This window comes from Stegostoma tigrinum, chromosome 8, assembly GCF_030684315.1.
Source record: "Stegostoma tigrinum isolate sSteTig4 chromosome 8, sSteTig4.hap1, whole genome shotgun sequence".
Classification (NCBI taxonomy): domain Eukaryota; kingdom Metazoa; phylum Chordata; class Chondrichthyes; order Orectolobiformes; family Stegostomatidae; genus Stegostoma; species Stegostoma tigrinum.
The window spans coordinates 37,090,554-37,112,405 of NC_081361.1; the positions used below are offsets into that span (position 1 = coordinate 37,090,554).

Below are 21,852 nucleotides of genomic sequence, written 5' to 3' on the forward strand. Positions count from 1 at the left end.
TCAAGGCCATGCACAATCCCTAGCGTTGCAGACTCCGAAAGAAATTCCTAGGAGATTGAAGATTCCACTGGACAATTCTCGCAAATTTAGAACCCTCAAAGCTTCTATATGAAGTGGAGAACTTGGAAGGTTCCAAGTAAATTATGTAAATACTTACTCAGGAAAGGTTAGGCCATACATGGTGCAACTCCTGAGTAACTATCGAACAGACCCCACCTCCCACAGACCCCCGACACCTCTCAGACCCTGGCCTGACATCTCCACCTGCTCTGGACCCTACAAACTCCGACATCTGCTACGGGCCCAACAGACAAAGCGCCTTCAAACTCCTTGAGATGCAAACCCCACTTCCAGTCCACATATGAACCCCATCCTTTATCTGTTCTGGAATAGAGCCGCTCCTCCCCCAACACTCCCACTCACCCCCAGAGGATCTGAGCCCACCTCACCTGCTGCAGACCCAACTTCCCCATTATGGACTCGATTCTACTCTCAGAACCATGCCTCTGGTCTCCTGAGCTTGCCCACTTCTATTTCCCTCAATTTTTCCTCCCCACTCGAGACTGACACTCCATGGAAAAATCTGCCCTGATATCTTCTGATTTTCCAAAATATTTCATGTTGGCTGGACACAAGATATCCTCTCAAGTTGTGTTTCCGACTTTATACCTGGAATAGATCAGTGTTAAATGTTAGAAAAAACGGCTCGCTTCTTGGCCACTATCTCTTGCAGAATACTGCCCTTCACAGCAATTACATTGACCTTTTCTGGTTGATTCTCAACCAATGCATTGAAGCTTCTGACTAATGCACTCTCATGAGTAACCTGTTTCCTCGCAGATTTATTTGTTGCTTGGTAAGGTGTTAATAGACGATGATCACACGAACTGGACCCTTCAACTTCATTCACAGGTCAAAGCCAGTGATGAGTGGTAGGCAATATTTCTTCCTCAGGTAAATGCTTATAATTTACACGTATTACTTTTACAATAATTATATTTTCCTAAGGGCTTCTAACCTTGTGGATCATGCAAAAAGTCTTCTTGACAGGTTACAGATCCATTTCAAAATTCAGGATCGAGGCTGACAGCACAGAAGCCAAAATAAAACTATTATCAAAATCATCACCAGAATACACTGAGGTGATTCCTCAAACAAGTAACTGTACGCTGCATAACTTTACTTTCATGTTTTATCTCAAATTAGGTCTTTTTGAACATATCTTGAACAAAAATCACGTCATGTCAAAATGAAAGCCTTCTTTACAATTAGCAAGCTACAAGTGACCAAGGGCTTATCTGGGATTCATTTCGGTGGGTAACTTTTGATGTTCTGTTCATGGTTATTTGCAGACGAATTGTGAGCTCAAAATTTATTTTCCCTTTTTTTTTCCTGTAGGAAATAAAAATCGGGGATACATTTTATATCCCTGGTAAATACATGCATTTAATCCTTCCCTCCGGGATACACTGAGTCAAATGGAGGAGTGTTTCCAAAGGGAAGTGGCTGGTGCAGCAGATTAATTATAGGTCTTTCATCTCCAGGATCCCAGGTTAAATCCAGGCCCAGACGAATGTGATCCAAATCTCCTCTGTCTGCAAACACGCAATTCACAGTTGTGGTTCTGCAGCCAGGGCAGCCACAAGCTGACTGATCTCAGAAACAGGAAAAATAATTACATTTCTCAACTGGAGGAGGCCCTTATCACATGGAGGTTAGGTGACCTACTCTGCGTTCCTTCTGTGTGACAGCCAAGCAAAGGGTGACCGCTTCTCACTGTGAAATGCAAAGGCCATATCCCTATTCACAAACATCCCTCAATGCAAGAGTGTCCTAATAACGGAAAGCAGGCTACGCTCAAAGCTTAGGGTAAATAAGGAGACAGAGATCAAAATATCAACAACACCTACAATACTAACAAGGGAAGAGGGCACTCAGTGGACAATGTAATTCCGCCACATCATGTTAATTCAACAATTACGCAATTCTTCAATAAACTTTTCTGTCTGATTTATGCTCCCTAATTACAAGGCTCAAAACAAAATCATTTATGTTATTAAGAGCGTCCATCTCACTAATCAGGTTTATGGCCAATCTACATCAAGCAACCTAACCTTGAAAGCTCTGCTCTCATTTTGACAACTATGACGAATACCATGACAGAAACTCAGACAATCCATAATATTTTAAAGCTAACAACATTAGCAATAAAAAGCATATATTTTTAGGAAAAGAAAGTTTATCCTGTCACCGAATGTTTTCAAAATTCCGAGTTCTGGCGTCAGAGCCATATCTTCGCACAAAGCCAAGCTTGGTGCACCAAGTTATTGAGATTCACCTATTATTTTCTGTCAGCAATGTAAAATCGTCATGAAAAGGCAGTACAGTGGGTGCTTTTTTAAAATGGTCTATCAGGCGCACAAGAAACAGTTAGGAAAACGTCACAAGTTTTGGTCCAGAACATTTTATTTCTGTAGCACGAAATATTTCACAATCTGCACACATGCAGTTCAACTCCATCATCTATCCAAGATGCAAATTCCGTGTTTGTCCAGAATTCAGGATGGCTATTTATGATTGACTATCAGCCAATACAGCAGGCAGTCTGAGTCAAGAACTGTCATATTGCATAAACCTGCGAGAAAAGGTGGACAGGAAAACTCTACCAGTTCATTCAGTCGGCCCACTTGCAATCTTCAAGCCTTATAATTCAATACAAATATGGTGTCCGCTCATACACAACATGCTGAGAGTCGCAAAAATGCTAATAAAAACAGGCAAACTCAGGCAATTAATCTGAGACCTCCGAACCTGGGCAAAGTGGTTCTGAATATTTCTCAGATTAGGAGATGCTTTTCGAGAGTACTTTCCAGGTCCATTAACTATGATTTTTTCTTTCCTTTGTAAGTAACCTAGACTCATGTATACACAAAACCATCTTAAAGTTTGCAGATATGAAATGCTTGGTCCAATGCTAATTCACAAGCGACTCAGGTAACTATGCAGAGTTTCAAATAGGGTAAGTTGATCACAGATTTAAACCTGTTGTTCAAAGAATAGTGTGGGAGGAATGGGGTTCAGTTTGTGGGTATTTGGTACCAGGACTGTGGACAAACACTGTTCTGTTGGAATGGCTCCACTGAATCTGGACTGATATTGGTGTCCCAGTGAGTGTTGTAACCAGATCAGTGGATAGGAATTAAACTAGGAGAGATGGAGAAGGAACAAAGTGAAAGAAGTTTTGAAATTTTAAGAAAACAGTTGAAGAAATACTGCAGTGTAACAACTGGAGTAAAGGCAAGACAGCACTGTGGCTCAGCAGTTAGCACTTGTGCCTCACAGCACGAGGGACCCGGGTTTGAAGTCACCCTCCGGTTGACTGTCTGTGTGGAGTTTGCACATTCTCCCCAGGTCTACGTGGGTTTCGACGGGGTGGTCTGGTTTCCTCCCACAGCCCAAAGGTGTACAGCTTCGGTGGATTAGCCGCAGGAAATGCAGGGTTATAGGGCAGGGGTTTAAGTCTGGGTGGGATACTCTTCAGAGGGTCGGTGTGGATTTAATGGGACAATTGGCCTGCTTCCACACTTCTATGATTCCATGAATAGGACAGGAAGGGACAGAGTTTAATGGCCATTGTGCAATACCAAATAAGGCCTGTGTAAAGAAAAACATGTCAAACATGCATATAAAAATAAAACGTACCACAGACACAAATGGAAATGAAATGGTCTAGATCTAAATACCACTACAGAAACATGGTTACATGGGACATAAAAAAACATCCTGAGGAAAAGAAAATTTTAAGAAGGTAGGCAGAATGGAAAAGGAAATGTAGCTCTGTTAGTCAATGAAGTAGAGGGACCACTAGGGAAGCAGTACCTTGCAAACTGATGGAGCTGGGGGCCGACAAGTCCTGATGGACTTCTTCCGAGGGTCTTAAAAGAGATGCCTAAAGAAGTGGCCAACACAAATCGGTCAGTATTGATTTTCAATATTTCTGGAAAGGTTCCATTGGGCTGAAATGTAGCAAATACAATGCTTGTTATTCAAGAAAGGAGGGAAATAGGCAGCAGACAGGATATAAACTACAGACCAGTTGAACCACAGTCAGAGGACTGTGCTACTTTGGAACTTTCTGCTTCAGAAGGTGGTGCTGGTGGGATCATTGAATGCTTTATGGCAGAGGTAAATAGATTCTTGATTGATAACAGAATCAAGGGTTATCAGGTGTAGGTGAGAAATATGAGATTCAAAATAGCAGAGCAGGCTTGAAGGACTGATTGGCCGACATCTGCAATTAGTGCACAACTAACAGAAAGCAAGCTGCAGTCAAAGCTTAGGGTCAATAAGGAGACAAAAGACAAAAGCATCAATGACCAACACTCTATTAACACAAGGAAAAGAGGGCATTCAGTAAACAGTGCAGTTCCACCACAACACGTTAATTCAGCAGTTATGCAATTCAATCCATAAACCTTTCCCTGTCTGACTGTTGCTCCCTAACTGCAAGGCTGAAAAAAAATCGATTATTTTTATTAAGCGTTTCCAAATCATTAATCAAGCTTCTGGCTAATCCACATCAAACAATCTAACCTTGCAAGCTCTGAGCTCATTTTGCCAACGTGAAATTAAAAAAAAAAGAGTGGCTTATGATGTTGTAACGAGGAGTGAGTTGAGAAATCAGCTAGGTCTTTGCTTGCCTTAACAGAAAGGGTAAAAGATAGTAAACTGGCTGGAAGTGAGTGAACACATTTTAACAAGGTGGAGACAAATTAAAGTACATGTTGGTTCCTTGTGACAAAATTCACAAAATTCTTCCTAACAAAATGATCATGCTGAATAAGAAAATGGCAGAGTAATTAGCAACTGACAAGTGTCCAATCTTCACAATACAATTACAAGCCTTATGCCTGTTTTAGGAAAAGTTTTGGAAAGGATTAAAAGAGATAGGATTTATAATCATCTAGCAAGCAACAATTTGATTGGAGATAGTCAGCATGGATTCATCAAGGGCAGGACGTATCTCACAAACCTCTGAGTTTTTTTGAGAAGGTGACCAAGCATGTGGATGAGGGTAGGGCAGTTGGCGTGGTGTACATGGACTTCAGTAAAGCCTTTGGTAAGGTTCCACATGGTGGGCTATTGGAGAAAATGCGGAGGCATGGGATTGAGGGAGATTTAGCAGTTTGGAATAGAAACTGCCTTTCTGTAAGAAGGCAACGAGTGGTGGTTAAATGGAAAATATTCAGCCTGGAGTCCGGTTACCAGTGGTGTGCCTCAAGGATCTGTTTTGGGACCAGTGCTGTTTGTCATTTTTATAAATGACTTGGACACAGGCATAGATGGATGGGTTAGTAAGTTTGCAGATGACACTAAAGTCGGTGGAATGGTGGACAGTGTGGAAGAATGTTGCAGGTTGCAGGGAGACTTGAATAAACTGCAGGATTGGGCTGAAAGGTGGCAAATGGAGTTCGATGCAGATGAATGTGAGGTGATTCACTTTGGGAAGAATAACAGGAAGGCAGAATACTGGGTCAATGGAAAGATTCTTGGTTGTGTGGATATGCAGACGGATCTTGGTGTCCATGTGCATAGATCCCTGAAAGTTGCCACCCAGGTTGACAGTCATGTTAAGAAGGCTTACTATGTGTTAGGTTTTAGTGGTAGAGGAATTGAGTTCTGGAGCCGTGATGTCATGCTGCAACTGTACAAAACACTAGTGCGGCCTCGCTTGGAATATTGCTTACAGTTCTGATCGTCCCATTACAGGAAGGATGTGGAAGCATTGGAAAAGGTGCAGAGGAGATTCACCAGGATGTTGAGGAAAAGCTGAGGGACACGGGCCTGTTCTCATTGGAAAGAAGAAGGTTAAGAGGGGATTTAATAGAGACATACAAGATGATCAGAGAATTAGATAGGGTGGACTGTGAGAGTCTTTTTCCGAGGATGATAATGTCAGCTTGTACAAGGGGGTATAGCCACAAATTGAGGGGTGAGAGATTTAAGACAGATGTCAGAGGCAGGTTCTTTACTCAGAGAGTGGTAAGGGCGTGGAATGCCCTGCCTGCCAATGTAGTTAGCTCAACCACATTAGGGGCACTTAAACAGTCCTTGGATAAGCATATGGATGATGATGGGATAGTGTAGGGGGATGGGCTTAGATTAGTTCACAGGTCAGCGCAACATCGACGGCCGAAGGGCCTGTTCTGCGCTGTACTGTTCAATGTTCTATGCCAGAAAGAGACTATGAAGGGATTAATAAAGAGCGAGGAACTTAAGGTCATTAACATTAGCCAAGGTCAAATTGTTTGATACTCAAGGGCCAAAAATTCAACAGTACCTCAGAACCCTTAAATCCTATGAGTTTGAATGAGGCAGCTGCACAGACAATGGATGCAATGGGAAAATGATGGCATGGAAACAAAGTCAATGAAACAATGTTAACGCGTGATTCCACGACCTAGGTTAATGTTCTGGCAATATGAAGTTCAAATCCCACCAATGACAGTTGGGGGAATTTAAATTCAATTCAATATAAAGCCAGTCTCAGTTATGGTGATCACAAAATCATTATTTAATGCAGCATAATCCCATTTTGTCCACTGAAATAATTTAGGGAAGCAAATTTCCCGTCCTTACCTCCGCATGACATTAGAACCAAAACAAAGCAGTTGATTCTTAACTGGCTTTGAAATTGCTTTGCATGTCACTCGATTAAAGACAATTGTGATAGGCAACGTAAGTTAGCCTTACCAGTGATGCACACATCCTGTCGAAGAATTAAAATGGAGGCGATTTTCCAAAATCCCTAGAATTCTCCAATGGCATGGAATGTTGCCATGTACAAGGACTGAGGGAGACGGGGGAAACAAGGACATTCAAAACTAGTAACTTAACAGCGGTTGCTGTCGAGTGTTGAAATCCATCATTAATGAAGACCTAACAAAGCACTTAAAAAAACTCATTCAATGATCAGACAAACTCAACGAGTTTACAAAAGGCAAAGAGTATTTGACAAAATTAGTACAGTTATTTGAGTAAAGGAGATAATGGGAACTGCAGATGCTGGAGAATCCAAGATAACAAAGTGTAGAGCTGGATGAACACAGCAGGCCAAGCAGCATCTCAGGAGCACAAAAGCTGATGTTTCGGGCCCAGACCCTTCATCAGAAATGCAAACTAGTCTCAAAGTAGGAGCTGTAAACTGACAGTCATAAACACAGGCAGGTGGCTACAGTAAACTAACTTATGTCACAAAGCACATGACTTTGAAGAAATTACATGTCTAAAAAAAAATTGACTGCGTTAAAAGAAACCAAATCAGCCATCTACAAACTTAATTCCACAAGTTTTATTAAATGTCAAGCTGCTTTAACACTATCGTCTTCAAAGCTCAACCCTGAGGTGTGACTGATGTTCATTATTAGTCTCCCAGATGGCAAGAGATGCACCCATCATCCAAGGTGATCCAGGTCAGAGCAAACTGATAAATTATCGTCCCTGCTCCTGAAGTCAATATTGACACCTTCTACTGTACTACAGCGCATTTTGCCACAGCACTGAAGATATTTTCTAACCAATCTGTTATTACACACCTCTGGAACAAGTAAGACTTGAACCCAGGCCCCCTGGCTCAAAAGTTACGACAACTATGTTGGCCCACAAGAGCCCTACAACGTACAGAATGCACGAGACGACAGAACGAGTTTACATCTTAAACGGCTTCTCAGTCTGTAATCTTTATTAACAGGAAGGACTAGAGCAGCAGCAACTTGAGAATACTAGCAATTCTGGCTTCCCCTCCAAGTCAAACATCAACTGATGGGGAGACATCATATCACCAGTCCTTCAATGCTATTAACTCTAGAATTCCTGAATTGCTGACTCTAGACCACTATGGAAATACAACCACCACAAAAAGCTCCAGCGATCGTAAAAAGGCGACCCAATGCCACAATTACGATGGAGTAACAAATGCAACACATTACTAAGGTAACCTGTATCCTGAAACCAACAATAGATTTCTCAAGAAAAAAATCAGAATGTCAAAAGGAATCCCACATTGTAGCATAGTTAACACAAAGCCAAAAATCCCAAAAGAAATCACTTGAACCCACCTGAATAACAATCACCTTAATCACTTCTGAAGAACACATGCCTCAGTAGATCTGAGTCACTGAAAAAAGCCCATCAGTGGAAAGGCCACACCTTCAATGATGGGATTTACAGAGAATAGTTTGTGGAGCATGCACATCAGACTCTGCATCATTAGTTTATTTTTAACATTGGAATTATAGACAAACATCCAGTCTGGATACATTACTCACATTTAGAAAGCCCGAGGGCAGGGTGACTACCACAGCTTCCAATTGCCCGACTATCTTATATGTAAACACATATTTAATACTCAAGATTAGACATAATTACTTTACCCCACAGCACAAACCTTATGGTTAACATTTTGCTTTTAGTGATTGTTGTGACAAATGAAATGTGGCAACAAAAAGACTTCCAGGCCTGCTCTGAAGGCACAAACTTGTGGTGAGGTGTATCCCCCAAAATGCCAAACCAAAAACAAATTTCACTTTGAGCCAAAACACAGCAAATCATTGAGCTATTTGACTGAGAAGGGAATTTAAACCAAGACCCATGTCAGTTACAAATTCACCACCCAGCTGAAACCGATTCACTCAAAACATACCAATCATCAGATCGGGGCATGTCATAGAGTCATAGAAGACACAAACAGGCCCGACGGTCCAACCAGTCCACACCAACCGTAATCTTCAAACTAAACTAGTCTCACCCACCTTCACTTGGCCCATATCCCTCCAAACATATTTTTTTTATTCATGTGCTTATCCAAATGTCTTATTAACATTGCAACTGTTTATTGAATTTATTCCACGCACAAACCACATTCTGTGTAAAACAAAGTTGCCCCTCATGTCTTTCAATATTTTTCATCTCTTTGTCTTGAAATCCACCACCCTAGGGAAAAGACACTTGCTATTCACTTTATCTATACCCCTCACGATTTATGAACCTCTATAAAGGTCACCACTGAACCTCCTATGCTCCAGTGAAAAAAGTCCTAGCCTCTCCATTCGTGTCTACATCCCAGTACATCTTTTCTGAACAGTTTATACTGGGAACAGCAACATTAGATGCAATACTGTACAATCCCCACTGTGTATTTGAGAAAAGAAATTATGCAGACAACTGTTAAACACAAACTTCCGGATAGTTTTGTCTGTAGTAGAAATACTCAAGCTGCAGTTTTGCATATAAACACAACCACAAGGCAGAGAGAAACAAAAAATGAATACTCTTGTACTACAATAATTCCCTGACTTTTAATGCAGGGTCGAGGCCATCATCTTTCTCCCTCATGAATTACACATCAGCACACAACAGGCTTGATCTTTTCAGACCAGATCACTACCACAACATAGCATCAGGGAATTGCAATGTGGTTGCACAGTAACACCTCATATCACAAGATGCCTGGCCTAAACACTGTCAAGAGAGCCAGAAAGTTGTGGGGATGGCCTTGTAACTCTATATTTACAAGCACAAATACTTGGGGGGGGAAAAAATCAAGGTCAACATTTTGCAGTTCTTCTTCAAAACAAAAGTCCAAACACAATACTCTTCCTCAGTAGACTGCAGCTCGACTTTCCAAGGTGTACAATTTCCGATATATTTTGCAGGGCTGGGGTGCAGTGGGTGCTGGAGTTATGGGGGCAAGAATTAAGAAGAGCAGCAATACCTCAGGAGGAGACATTTTTGGGTCAACTGATTTACAATTATACTCACACCACACGATTGTTAAATCACAGCTCCAACATCTGAGAATTCTTTTCCTATCCTGATCTCAACATGGATACCAAAGAAGATTCCCATCTGATGGGAAATAGTTCTCAGCTGTAACCAGCAACCAATTTCTCCAACATCATAGCCTTTACTCCACCGATTATGATCACTTTGACTTTGAAGTACTTGCTCTCCATGTTTTAACTTACCAATGAGCTGCCTTTATGTACCTTGTTCCCCTTGTTTAGTTTGAGACTAAATGCTTAGTCTCCTACCCATTTTCTCAGGCCCTCACAGGTGTGGAATTCTTAACTTCTCATATACAGTTAACTGCCCCCCCAACCCGACTCCCCAACTCAATTGGCTTTTTAAAAAAAACTAAGTGTTATATCTATCCATTTGTTTCAGCTCCTTTTTAGCATCCCTTTGAACAAACTGCACATCCTACGATTTGAATAGTTTACAAACAAGCAGGATGCAGAAAAGAATTAAAACTAAAGAATTGCTCTTTAATGATATCTAATTGGGGAATGCCAAACAGCAGATTTCAAAACTATCTTCTGAAAAGGGCATTTTTAGCACAAGGTAATCAGGCAACATGTTAGTTTTAGGAAAGAGTAATCATGTTTCGCTCAATCAATTGATGTCCTTTGAGGCGGTAACAAATGCTGGATCAGAGGTGATTGTGGAAAATAAAGGCTCATGTTTGCACAGACAGGTGGCTGGCTACCCGGAAGCAGACAGCAAACATAAATGGGCCCTTTTCAGGTTGGCAAGATAAAATGAATGGTGTGCTGCAAGGACTGCTGATGGGACCTCAAATATTTATAATTTATATAAAACGTGAAGTTGTCCATTTTGACAGGCAGAATGAAAAAAGCAGATTACCTGAATGGGGAATGATTACAGAGTTCTGTGATGCATGGATCACAACGGTTCATGTGCAGATTCAGCAAGTAATCAGGGAAGTTAACAGAATGTTATCATTTATCACTAAGGTTATACAGTTGTACAGGGCATTGGTGAGATCACATCTGGAGTTCTGTGCATAGCATGAGTCACTTTAGTTAAGGAAAACTATAAATACACTGGAAGTATTCAGACAAAGATTACCAGGCTACTACCTGGAATGAGTGGGTTGCCTGATGAGGAAAGATTGACAATCTAGACATGTTTAGAAGACAAGGGAGACTTGCTTGAACTATAAAACATCCTGTGGGGTCTTGACATGGAAAATACGGAGAAGATGGTTCCTTTTACAGGGAAATCTAGAACTCGGAGTCACTGTGTAAAATTCAGGGGTCACCTATTCAAAACAAAGATTATGCATTTTTCTCTCTCTCAGAGGGTCGTGAATCTTTGAACGCCCTCCCTGAAAACGTGGTGGAAGCGGCCTCGTTGAATACTTTCAATGTAGAGATAGACAGGTTCTTGTTGTGAAAGGAATCAGGGATAGGTGGGAATGTAGACTAGAGGTTATCATCTGATGTGCCACTCGTTAATAAAGAGACAGAGCAAGCTCGAAGGGCTGAATGGCTTACTCCTGCCCCTTGTTTGAATCTCGACACGCAGCCTAGTGAAGCTGAAATAAGCGAGAACACACATCCAACGTGTTTTAAACCTGATGTGATCTTCCCTTTTCTAAAATACAAAATTGATTAATTAATTTAGCGGTCCCAACACTGATCGCTGAGGCACACCACTAGCCACAACCAGAAAAACACCCATTTACCCCTACTCTTTGCTTTCCACTGGTCACCCAATCCTCTATCCATGCCAATACATTACATGTAATACCGTACAACTTTATCTTATGGAGCAGCCTTCGGTGTGGCACCTTGTTAAATGCCTTCTGGAAATCCAGATACACCACATCCACAGGTTCCCCACTGTCCACTATGCAAGTAATGTCCTCAAATTAGTTAAACATGACCTCCCCTTCATGAACCCATGCTGGGTATTCCCAATGGGACAATTTATATCCAGATGTCTTGCTATTGATTCCTTAATGATAGATTCAAGCATTTTCCCCACTACCGAAGCTAAGCTAACTGGCCAATAGTTACCTGCTTTTTGTCTACTTCCCTTTTTAAAGAGTGGCGTCACATTGGCCTTTTTTTCCCCAATCTGCAGTAAACACCCCAGAGTCCGGTGAATTTTGGTAAATAATTACTAGTGCATTTGCTATTTCCCCGATCATCTCTTTTCGTACCCTGGGATGCATTTCATCAGGGCCAGGAGACTTGTCTACCTTTAGCCCCATTAGCTTTCCCAGCATTGCCTCCTTAGTGATGATGATAGATTTTAGGTCCTCACCTGCTATAACCTTCCTGACACTAGTTTTTGGCATGTTATTTGTGCCTTTCACTGTGAAGACCAACACGAAATAACTGTTTAATATCTCGGCTATTTCCTCATTCCCCGTTATTAAATTAGCCTTCTCATCCTCTAAAGGACCAATGTCTACCTTCACCGCTTTTTTACAATTTACATATTTACAGAAACTTTTGCTGCCTGTTTTTATATTCTGAGCTAGTTTACCCTCATAATCTATCTTACTTTTCTTTATAACTTATTTTGTGGCTTTCTGTTGGCCTTTAAAGATTTCCTAGTCTACTAGGTTCCCAATACTCTTTGCTTTTTTATATGTTTTTTTTTCAAATCTGATACTTTCCTTTATTTCTTTAGACATCCATGGCTGACACTCTCTTTTCTTACAGCTCTTCCTTATCACTAGAATATGCTTCTGCTGACAACCGTGAAAAATCGTTTTGAAAGTCCTCCACTGTTCTTCAATTGACCCATCATAAAGTTTTTGCTCCCATTCTACCTTAGCTAACTCCTCCCTCATTCCTTCATAGTCTCCTTTGTTTAAGCACAAGACATAGGGACTGGATTTAACCTTCTCACGCTCCATCTGTATTTGAAATTCAACCATACTGTGATCGCTCCTTCTGAGAGGATCCCTAACTGTGAGATCATTAATTATTCCTGTCTCGTTACACAGGACTAGATCTAGCATAGAGATAACAAGGTCTCGAGCTGGATGAACACAGCAGGCCAAGGAGCATCAGAGGATCAGGAAAGCAGGCGTTTCGGGCCGAGAACCTTTTTCTGAAGAAGGGTCTAGGCCCGAAACGTCAGCTTCCCTGCTCCTCTGATGCTGCTTGTCCTGCTGTGTTCATCCAGCTCTAAACCTTGATTATTTAATTTCACCTCTTTACTCTTGAGGTTACTCCAGAAAACAAATTTAAGCAGGTCAATGTACTGGTAACAGGACAAAGTTAGTTTGGAAATGGTCACTTTGGGCCAACAAGGATGTTACTTCAGAGAAGCCCAAGCCGACTAAATGAGTTGCAGCATCACCACACATACCTTGAACCCGGGTCATCAAGGTGCTTCATGTTGTGGGAACAGATTAAACACAAGTGTCCACGGTTAGAGTTTAATCAGGATTTAAAATTTAAAGTGTTCAAATCCAAATGAAAGGGGAAATGTGTTTGGAAATCATGGGAGGAGGGGTGCGTTTGGAGAGAGGCGTGATTAAATACATTCTTCATTCCAGCCAGACCAGAGCAGGTTATCTGGATGCAGCACACAAACTACAATGTAGTCAACCACATCACACAGTAACACTGAGAAAGAGCCTACTTCAGTCAACTCATTCTAATCGTTTCCTTTACTCTGCCAGAGTACACCCAGTTTCTGCCAACGAAACAAAAAAAGTTAAGCTTTTAATTTCAGCTATTGCACATTGTGTTTCTTATCTAGACTATAACAACAACACAGCAAAGCAAGTTCATTTTCAGAGACAAACGCATCAGTCATACAGACCAGAAAACTCAGTTAAAACAAAGCAAATCCAATGAAACTTTTAAGGGAACTGGAAAACAGACAGAATCATTCACCCAAGATTTCTCACTTCCACACTGTACTTGACTCATTTTAAGTCTTTAGGAACAGAAAATGCATACCCTCATGATTCCTTCCACTTGCTATTTTACTAAAGAAACGTTTCCCTTTAGTTGGTAGTTCGCATTTTTAACCCTGGTAAATATGCACCAAAATAGAAATGCGTTTACATAAAATTAGACAAAGTACAACATGCAAACAAAGTTAATATTCATCCTCTATACGCAAGTTATTCTCATACTTTGTATCATTCATGTTCACAACTTTCAAGATCTCAAACATATCATCCAGAGTAGCCTTTATTTCAATGATCTAACAGCTGCAGTGCATGTTCACAATGCTGCCACTGTGTGCCAATGGTGGAGATAATGAATGTTTAAGGTGCTGGATGCAGTGCCAATCAAGCAGTGACTGTATTCTGGATGATATCAGGTTTCTTGTTGTTGGAGTTGCACTCATCAAGGCAAGTGCAGAGCAAGGCAGTGACCTGTGCCTTCTAAGTGTTGGTCAGACTTCATCAAGTCAAAAGGTGAGTTTCTCATCCTGGAATTCCAAGCCTCTGTTCTTCTCTTGTAACCAAAGTATTTATGTAGTCTGGAACAGGCTGCTCCAATTCAGTTTTTGATCAATGGTAACCCCAGCCCGACAACAGTGTCGCACAAATATGAACTCGTCATTTGTCCGTCCAATCCTAAACATTGGCTATTTTTTGCTGCAGGCACACATAGGCTTCCACTGTAACTGAAGAACTGCAAATGGTACTGAACGCTCTGCAATCAATTGTGAACATCCCACTTTTGATTTCATTGTGCAGGCAAGATAATTGAAGATCAGTCATGCAACTGCAGCATCAATCCTTGGGCTGAGATGATTGGTTATGCCTGTCCAAGACTAATTTCCTTTGGCCCAGAATGACTGCAATCATTGGCAGGTAGGGCAGTAACTGAGCAATTCTTAACAATGTCAGGGAGATGCCTGTGGTATAGCTCTATTGCAAAAGCTTGACTAAAGTTGCAACGAGTTCTAGGCCAGGAATTTTCAGTAATGCTCTGCCACAGAAAGCAGTTGAGAACAAAACATTGAATATTTTTAAGAGCTAAATATAGTTCTTAGGGCTAAAGGGTTCTAAAGGTACATGAAGAAAGCTGGAATATGGTACTAAGTTGAATCATCAGTCATGAACGCACTGAATGGCACAGCACATTCAAAGGGCTTAATGCTACTATGTTCAAAGTTTCTATGTGAATAGAGTTAGATGTTGTAGGGACCCATGCCAGTGCTTTTACCTGTTTCATGTGGATTCAGTCATATTCACTGACGAATAGCATCTCTGAAGCTGGGGACCTCAGGAGGAGGCCAGGATTGGTCATCCACTTATTACTTATAGCTGGTGATATTTGCAAATGCTTCAGACTGAACGTTCGTATGTTGAAATCTGCCACTATTGAGGAGGAGGATAATTGTGGAGCCTCCTGCTCTAATCGGTTGCTAAATTTTCCCACCACTATTCACCACTGCACGTGGCAGAACTGCTCAACCTGATCGGATCTGTTCACTCATTGTCTCCTAGCTCTGGTGACAACATGCCACTTCTGTTTGCCAGCATATACGTGCTGCGTCATAGCCTCACCAATCAGCTTTTTTTGTTGCCATTTCTCGCGCAACTCCAGGGATAGTCTCGTTCACTGCTCTTTTTCATTCCACTGCACTGGCCAAATGAAGTCGTGGTTTCTAAGACGCTGCAGACCGACAGACAAAACTCTATGCTCAATTTAATATGCTACTTTGGTCACCCTCTCTTCCAATTTGACATCATTGATGCACGTACGTGATGGAAATGGTCCAAAGACACAGTCTTGCGGACTGCTTTTAGTTACTGCTTCATCCTCTTCTTTCTGTTTTTATTTTTATGATTTGCTGTCCTTCATCTACCTATTTACCCCTTAAACTTGTCATTATACCTTATAACTCTTCAAATGTTCCCTGAAAAGGGCATCATATTGACGGTCTTTGTACATCACCACTTTAGACACCCATTCACACCCTGGTAGTACTGGTTCCCAAAGCAGTGCAAGCTCTTCCTGAGAAACTAGGGGAAAAAAAACAGCAGTAAACCACGAAGTCCAACAAGCACACTCTGCCATTCAACACGACCACAGCCAATACTCGGTCTCAATGCCTTAATTTCATTCTCTCCCATTATCCCTTGACACTTCTTTTAGCTCCTAGAAAGCTATGTATTTCTTTCTTAACTGCATTCAGTGGCTTTGCCTCCACAGCTTTCTATGGTACAGAATCCCACGGGCTCACCACTCTGAAGAAATTTCTCCTCATCTCAATCTGAAATGGCCTACCACATATCCAGGGACTGTGACGCCTTGTTCCAGATCATCCCAGCGAGGGGAAAACATCAAACCCGTTTCCAGTCTGTTGCGCCCTGTCAGAATTTTCTCCTGTTCAAGATTCCCTCTCATCCTTCAAAATTCTGGTGAATACAGCGTTCATCAAAGCAGTCTTTCCTCAGTCAGCAATCAGTCTAATGAATCTTTGCTACACTCTATGACAAGTACATGTTTTCTTAGTTAACAGGACCAAAATTGTACAGAGGGTTTGTACAACTGCACAAAATTACTCCGGGTGTGGACTCTGTATAGCAGCAATCAGACATTCTTGCTCTGTGCAAAGGTCAACGCAACATGTGCCCACCTAATTGCTTGCTGCACCTGCATACTCACTTTCAATGCCTGCTATACAAAGACAGCTAGGTCTCCTCTTTACTAAAAGCATCAACCATCCTCCATCTATCACCATTTAAATAACTGAATAGCAAGAACTGCAGATGCTCGAGTCAGAGATAGCACAGTGTGGAGCTGGAGGAACACAGCAGACCAAGCAGCATCCGAGAGTCAGAGATAACACAGTGTGGAGCTGGAGGAACACAGAAGAAGGGTCCTAACCTGAAACATCAGCTTCCCTGTTTCTCTGATGCTACCTGTCCTGCTGAGTTCCTCCAGCTCCACACTGTATTATCACCATTTAAAATAACTCTGTTTTTGATACCAATTTGGACAAGTTCCCTTACACACATCATACTGTATCTGCCGGGCAAATGCTTACTGACTCAACTTGTTTAGATCACCCTGATACCTCAGCGGATCCTCCTTACTGCTTACACTCCCACCTAGTTTCAAGTTATCAACAAAGTTAGAAATGTCACACTCAATTCCCTCAACCAAATTATTGATATATGTTCAGAATAGCTGGAATCCAAACAGTAAACAACCCTGCCGTAACGCACTTGTCACTGTTTTCCTTTTCATTTATTAACACACTGTTTCCTGTCTTCAAACTATTTCTTTATCTATGCCAGAACCAATCTCTTGCACTCTGAGTTTGCAAATAACCTCTTCTTAAATGGGACTTTATCAAAAACTTTCTGTAAATCCAAATGCACCATACTCACTGATTCACCCTGATTTGTTCTGCTTGTTACACCCTCAAAGCAAAACTCCAGTACGTTTTTCAACCATGATGTCCCTTTCAGAAATCTATGCTGACGTTTGTTACATCACTGTCATTTAAATTTTATCTCATCACATCCTTTATAATACATTCTATCACGTGTTATCTACATATAATAATCGACTCCAGAATTTTCCTTACTACTGATGTTAGAATAATTGGTCTGTAATTTTCAGTTTTCTCCCATTCTCTATTTTTGTTTGAAACAGTGGAATTAAAAATTTCCACCCTTCAGTCTTCTGGGACTGTTTCAGAGTTGACCACATTTTTGGTAGATGAAAACCAACATATCCACTTTTCCCATGGCCATCTTTGTTTTTGGATGTAGATGATCAGGCCCTGGAAATTTATCAGCATTGTGTCCCATTAACTTCGCCAGCACTTTTTAAAACTATTTCTACCTTTTCTTTCCCCCCCCCCAGTTCCTCCTTCCCAAAAGAAGTTGTGCATGTATTCTGTGCAGGCAGAATAAAACTTGTTCTCCATTACCAATTTTTCTGTTTTAGACTCTAAGACGCTGACGTACATTAGTACTAATCTTTTTCTTTGTGATGCTCACAGAAGCTTGTTCAGTCTGCTTTGATGTTCCCAGCAAGGTAACACTCATCTTTATTTTTCTCCTCTTAAATAAATCTCTTGGTCCTCCTTTGCTTAATTCAAACGGCTCCCAGTTGTCATGTTTTCTACAGTTTTGAGCAAGTGTGTGTGACTTTATTCTGGATTGAATGTTATCCCTTTAGCTAACCACAATTGAGCCACTTTTCCTGTTATTTTATCTGAAAGGAATTGTAACTGCTACAATGCAATCTTGTGTTACTTAAATAATAAGCATTGTCTGTCATGCCATTTAATGAAGTCACATGGTCTATCACAGCCGACATTCAGCTCAATTCTTTTTTTCCTGCACAAACTGTCCCAAAAAAAGAATTAACTATGTCCTTCTTATTCCACAAACCGAATATAGGATAGCCTGCCCTAAAGTTAGTTCTTCAACATGCTAGTTTAAAAATCCATCTTGTCCACAGTCCAGGAATTCACTCACTACATTATTACTGCTAATGTAATTTACCCTGTCTATACATAGGTTAAAATCACTCATGGTTACTGTGGCACCCTTGTTGCATGCATCTCTAGTTTCCTGTTTAATGACATCCACTACCTCACTGCTGTTTGGTGGTCTAAAGATAACTCCCATGTTGTTTCTCAGCTCTGCTCAAACTGATGGCACATCTAGATTAATTGCACTAACATCCTTTCTTACTGGTGCAATGTTCTCATCTTTCAATAAATGCCATCCCTCCTCAAATTACAAAGGCTGAGAGGCCAGAATCTGTGACTCAAATTAGACCAGCTATTGAATATCTCTGGCAACACATCCAATCTGCTTCAAGATAATCCTGGGGGAAAAAAAGCTAGCATCAAAAGGCTACACTTCTAATAAATAAATATTTTATCCGTAAATTTTCAACTAATATTGTCAAGATATTCAACCTGAGAAATGAGATTAGAGGGTGAGTTCAATTTTGTCCACACTTAATGACCTAAGTTGCAACTTTAAATCTGAACAGGAAACCACTCTAAAGTTCTCACCTGAAAGAATTTTCACAATGAACACATTGCATAAGGATGTGGCATCTTAATCCTATAAGAAGCTAACTATGTCAATGAAATGAAATGGAGCCATAACAAAATCAAAGACAGTTGCGTGAATAGCAGACAAAATAACAATTTTTTGGCAATTCTTCAATCGCTTGGACACAAAATTTCAAAACCGTGATAGGAGTTAAAATGCAAGATACCTTCATTGTCAGAAGCCGGGCAAGTCACTTTGAATACCAGATCAAAAGTTCTTTCTGGGCTCTCTCTGTTAAAAGAAAATGAAGGAAATAGTTGAAACCTCTGTTATAGTACGTTCCATCAGTACCTTAAACTATTGACATAAATACTTAAATCTGTAATAAATGTGGAAATTAAAATCAAACAATAAAATCTCTTTCAAGGAAACAGAAAACTTTTCAAAACTATCCAACACCCATTCCCAAATTCATTTTTCACAACCAAAATACCATCTTACAAAAAGGTTTAAACACATTTAGAATTGCACAGTTGACATATGTCATTGATATTACAGATTTATAAACAAGTGTGTTCAACTGTATTTCAACACAGGAACAAGAGAAAGCCAATTAGACACCCTCACCCAATTCTGTCATTCTCATGATCTGCACCTCAGCTCCACTTGTTTGTTTTAGCCCATTTTCTTCAGTTCTTTACTAAAGTAAAACATTTTCAATCTCAGTCTTGACTCAGCGTTCACTACCTTTTAGTGAGAGATGGTAGTTTAACATCTGGAACTTTTTCTTTGAAGAAGGCCTTCCATATTTCACTCTTGGTTCCAGTTAAACATTATCCCCTCTTGTTCTGGATTTTACCCAAAAGTGAAAGTAGATTGTTTTCAATCCATCCTGTCAAATCTATTTATCATTTGAAGTAGTCAGTCTTCTAGGTCCATGAAAGATATGCCATGTTTATGCAACCTACCTACAGAAGTGTGACCCTGTAAAGTTGTTTGTACTCTGGCAGATCTGTGCTGCATTCACTAGATTCCTATGAGGAGATGTGACTGAGGCAACATAAAATTGAAGCATCAATTCCTCTTCATCCTGCAAAATCCTCCGCAAAACTGCCGACATTCAGTTAGCCTTTTAGATTTTTTCTAAAAACTTTTCCCACAGGCTTACATGAATTGTACACAAGGCCACCCAAATCTAATAGCTTCTGCAGTTTTTCACTCTTCAGAAAATACTCCTGACTGCATGTCGTGTATCCTTACTGAACACCAGTTGAATCAATTTTGCCCACTCATTTAAAATATCAAGGTTCCATTGCAACTTAGTGCTCCCATCTGCAATTCTATATACAACGCTATTCCATATTTGAGTTATCGGTAAATATGTGAAAATTGAAGTTCATAACACAGCTTTCTGCAGAACACTACTTGTCACATCCTGCCAATTAGAGAATACACTTTTAGCCTTCTCCGCCCACCTACTGTTTACAACTCTTCATGGAGATAATCTGCACATTTTGGTACATCTCACTTCTTGTGTTACAAGACCACGAGTTAAAGATACAGCCTGAAAGCTGCTATTCCTGTGTCATACGAAGTGTACATATACTTGCTCAACTTGACCACCCTACTCAAGTAATTATAGCAGAATGCTACAAACTATCACAGCAGGAAGACTTTTGCACTAAAACAAACAGCTGCTCCCAGGATATCTCTAAACCAGCATGTTGTTAACGAGGAACAAAGCACACTTCCCGCAACATTTAGCAATTTAAGTTAACTCAGTGGAATGCATTTTCCACGTCTACCCTTTAATTACAAGCATCTAAAATTTAAAACAATGTAACTGCATTGAAAACTTACAGATAACAAAACTTTAAGTCTATTTCATCAGGAACGAGAACTAACTCTCCCATGACCAAAAATTACTGGACACAACCCAGATGGAGATTTTGAAATTCAGAGTTAGATTCAACACTCAGAATCAACACTTCGGTTTCTTGAATCTAGTTGAGAACATCAAACAATCATAATCTGCCTTCAATGGCTTTAGGATACAATTTAACATTCACTCCAGTCGAGGCACAGATCATAATCTAGAACAAAACACATGTCGTGAGACAGGCAGTCTCTTAAAATTGTTATTATTTAATAATTTTCAACATGGCTGTCAAATGAAGACTAAAAAAAATGCATCCCCAACTACATTTCTTTGAGGGCTTCTCAAGTTCAGGAGATGCGGGACATCAGAACCAAGTTGTTATGATCCCAGTTAATGTTACCACTGCTGAAGTCAGATCCCAGAATGATATCCAATTTGCTTGATTACATACATTTTTGGTGTTGATCAACATGGTGGATACTCACTGAAACAAAGGCAGACAAGACTGCAGGTTGTATTTAATAATAAAACATAAGTTTATTGCAAAAAGAGACAAAAAAAACAAACTCAGCTCCTTAAGTATGAAACATATTTTCTAAGATCTTAAAAAGTGTACACCTGAACAAAACCTCATCAACTTCCCACTTTAAAGCATTTCAAATTGAAAGAAAATAAAATGCAATATTAAATTTTTAAGTTTAACTACATCTCCAGAGTTCTGCCCTACGAGCTGTAAACTTTTCTTACATGAGTACTCTTTGAACTTTCAGGTTAGTCTTTCTTGCACTTCTAATAATCTGATTTCTAATCTAACCCCAATTTGTCTGGAAATTATACAATCTAAATATTTACAGGAACATGACTCAGCTTTACTTAAACTATCTTATACTCCTTTCTAGGAGATAAACAATATTTGTTCTGTGACCCCAATCAGGGATCCTTCAAAAATGCCCTAAACATTCTGAATCTCAGCATTTTCTTCACTAAGTGTCAATGCTTAGTATCATTGTTTACACATCACGGAAAAGGGCACTTTGGCCCATGATCATCAACTCAGCTATCTATTCATTCTCATCCCATTTTCCATCACCTGACCTGTACACATGTCTGTATTGGCATCGAGTGCTCATCTAAATAGTTTTTAAACTGT

General features: G+C 40.3%; 1 protein-coding gene across 2 annotated transcripts in view; it reads right to left on the reverse strand.

Annotated features, from left to right (window-relative positions):
• The window catches only part of dennd1b (DENN/MADD domain containing 1B), a 298,030-nt gene that overhangs the window by 268,421 nt on the left and 7,757 nt on the right, over positions 1–21,852 (reverse strand). For both annotated transcript variants that reach the window (XM_048538856.2, XM_048538855.2), the window contains exon 2: positions 19,050–19,114. In XM_048538856.2, the coding sequence (XP_048394813.2) occupies positions 19,050–19,114 (65 nt within the window). The remainder of the gene's footprint in view (positions 1–19,049; positions 19,115–21,852) is intronic.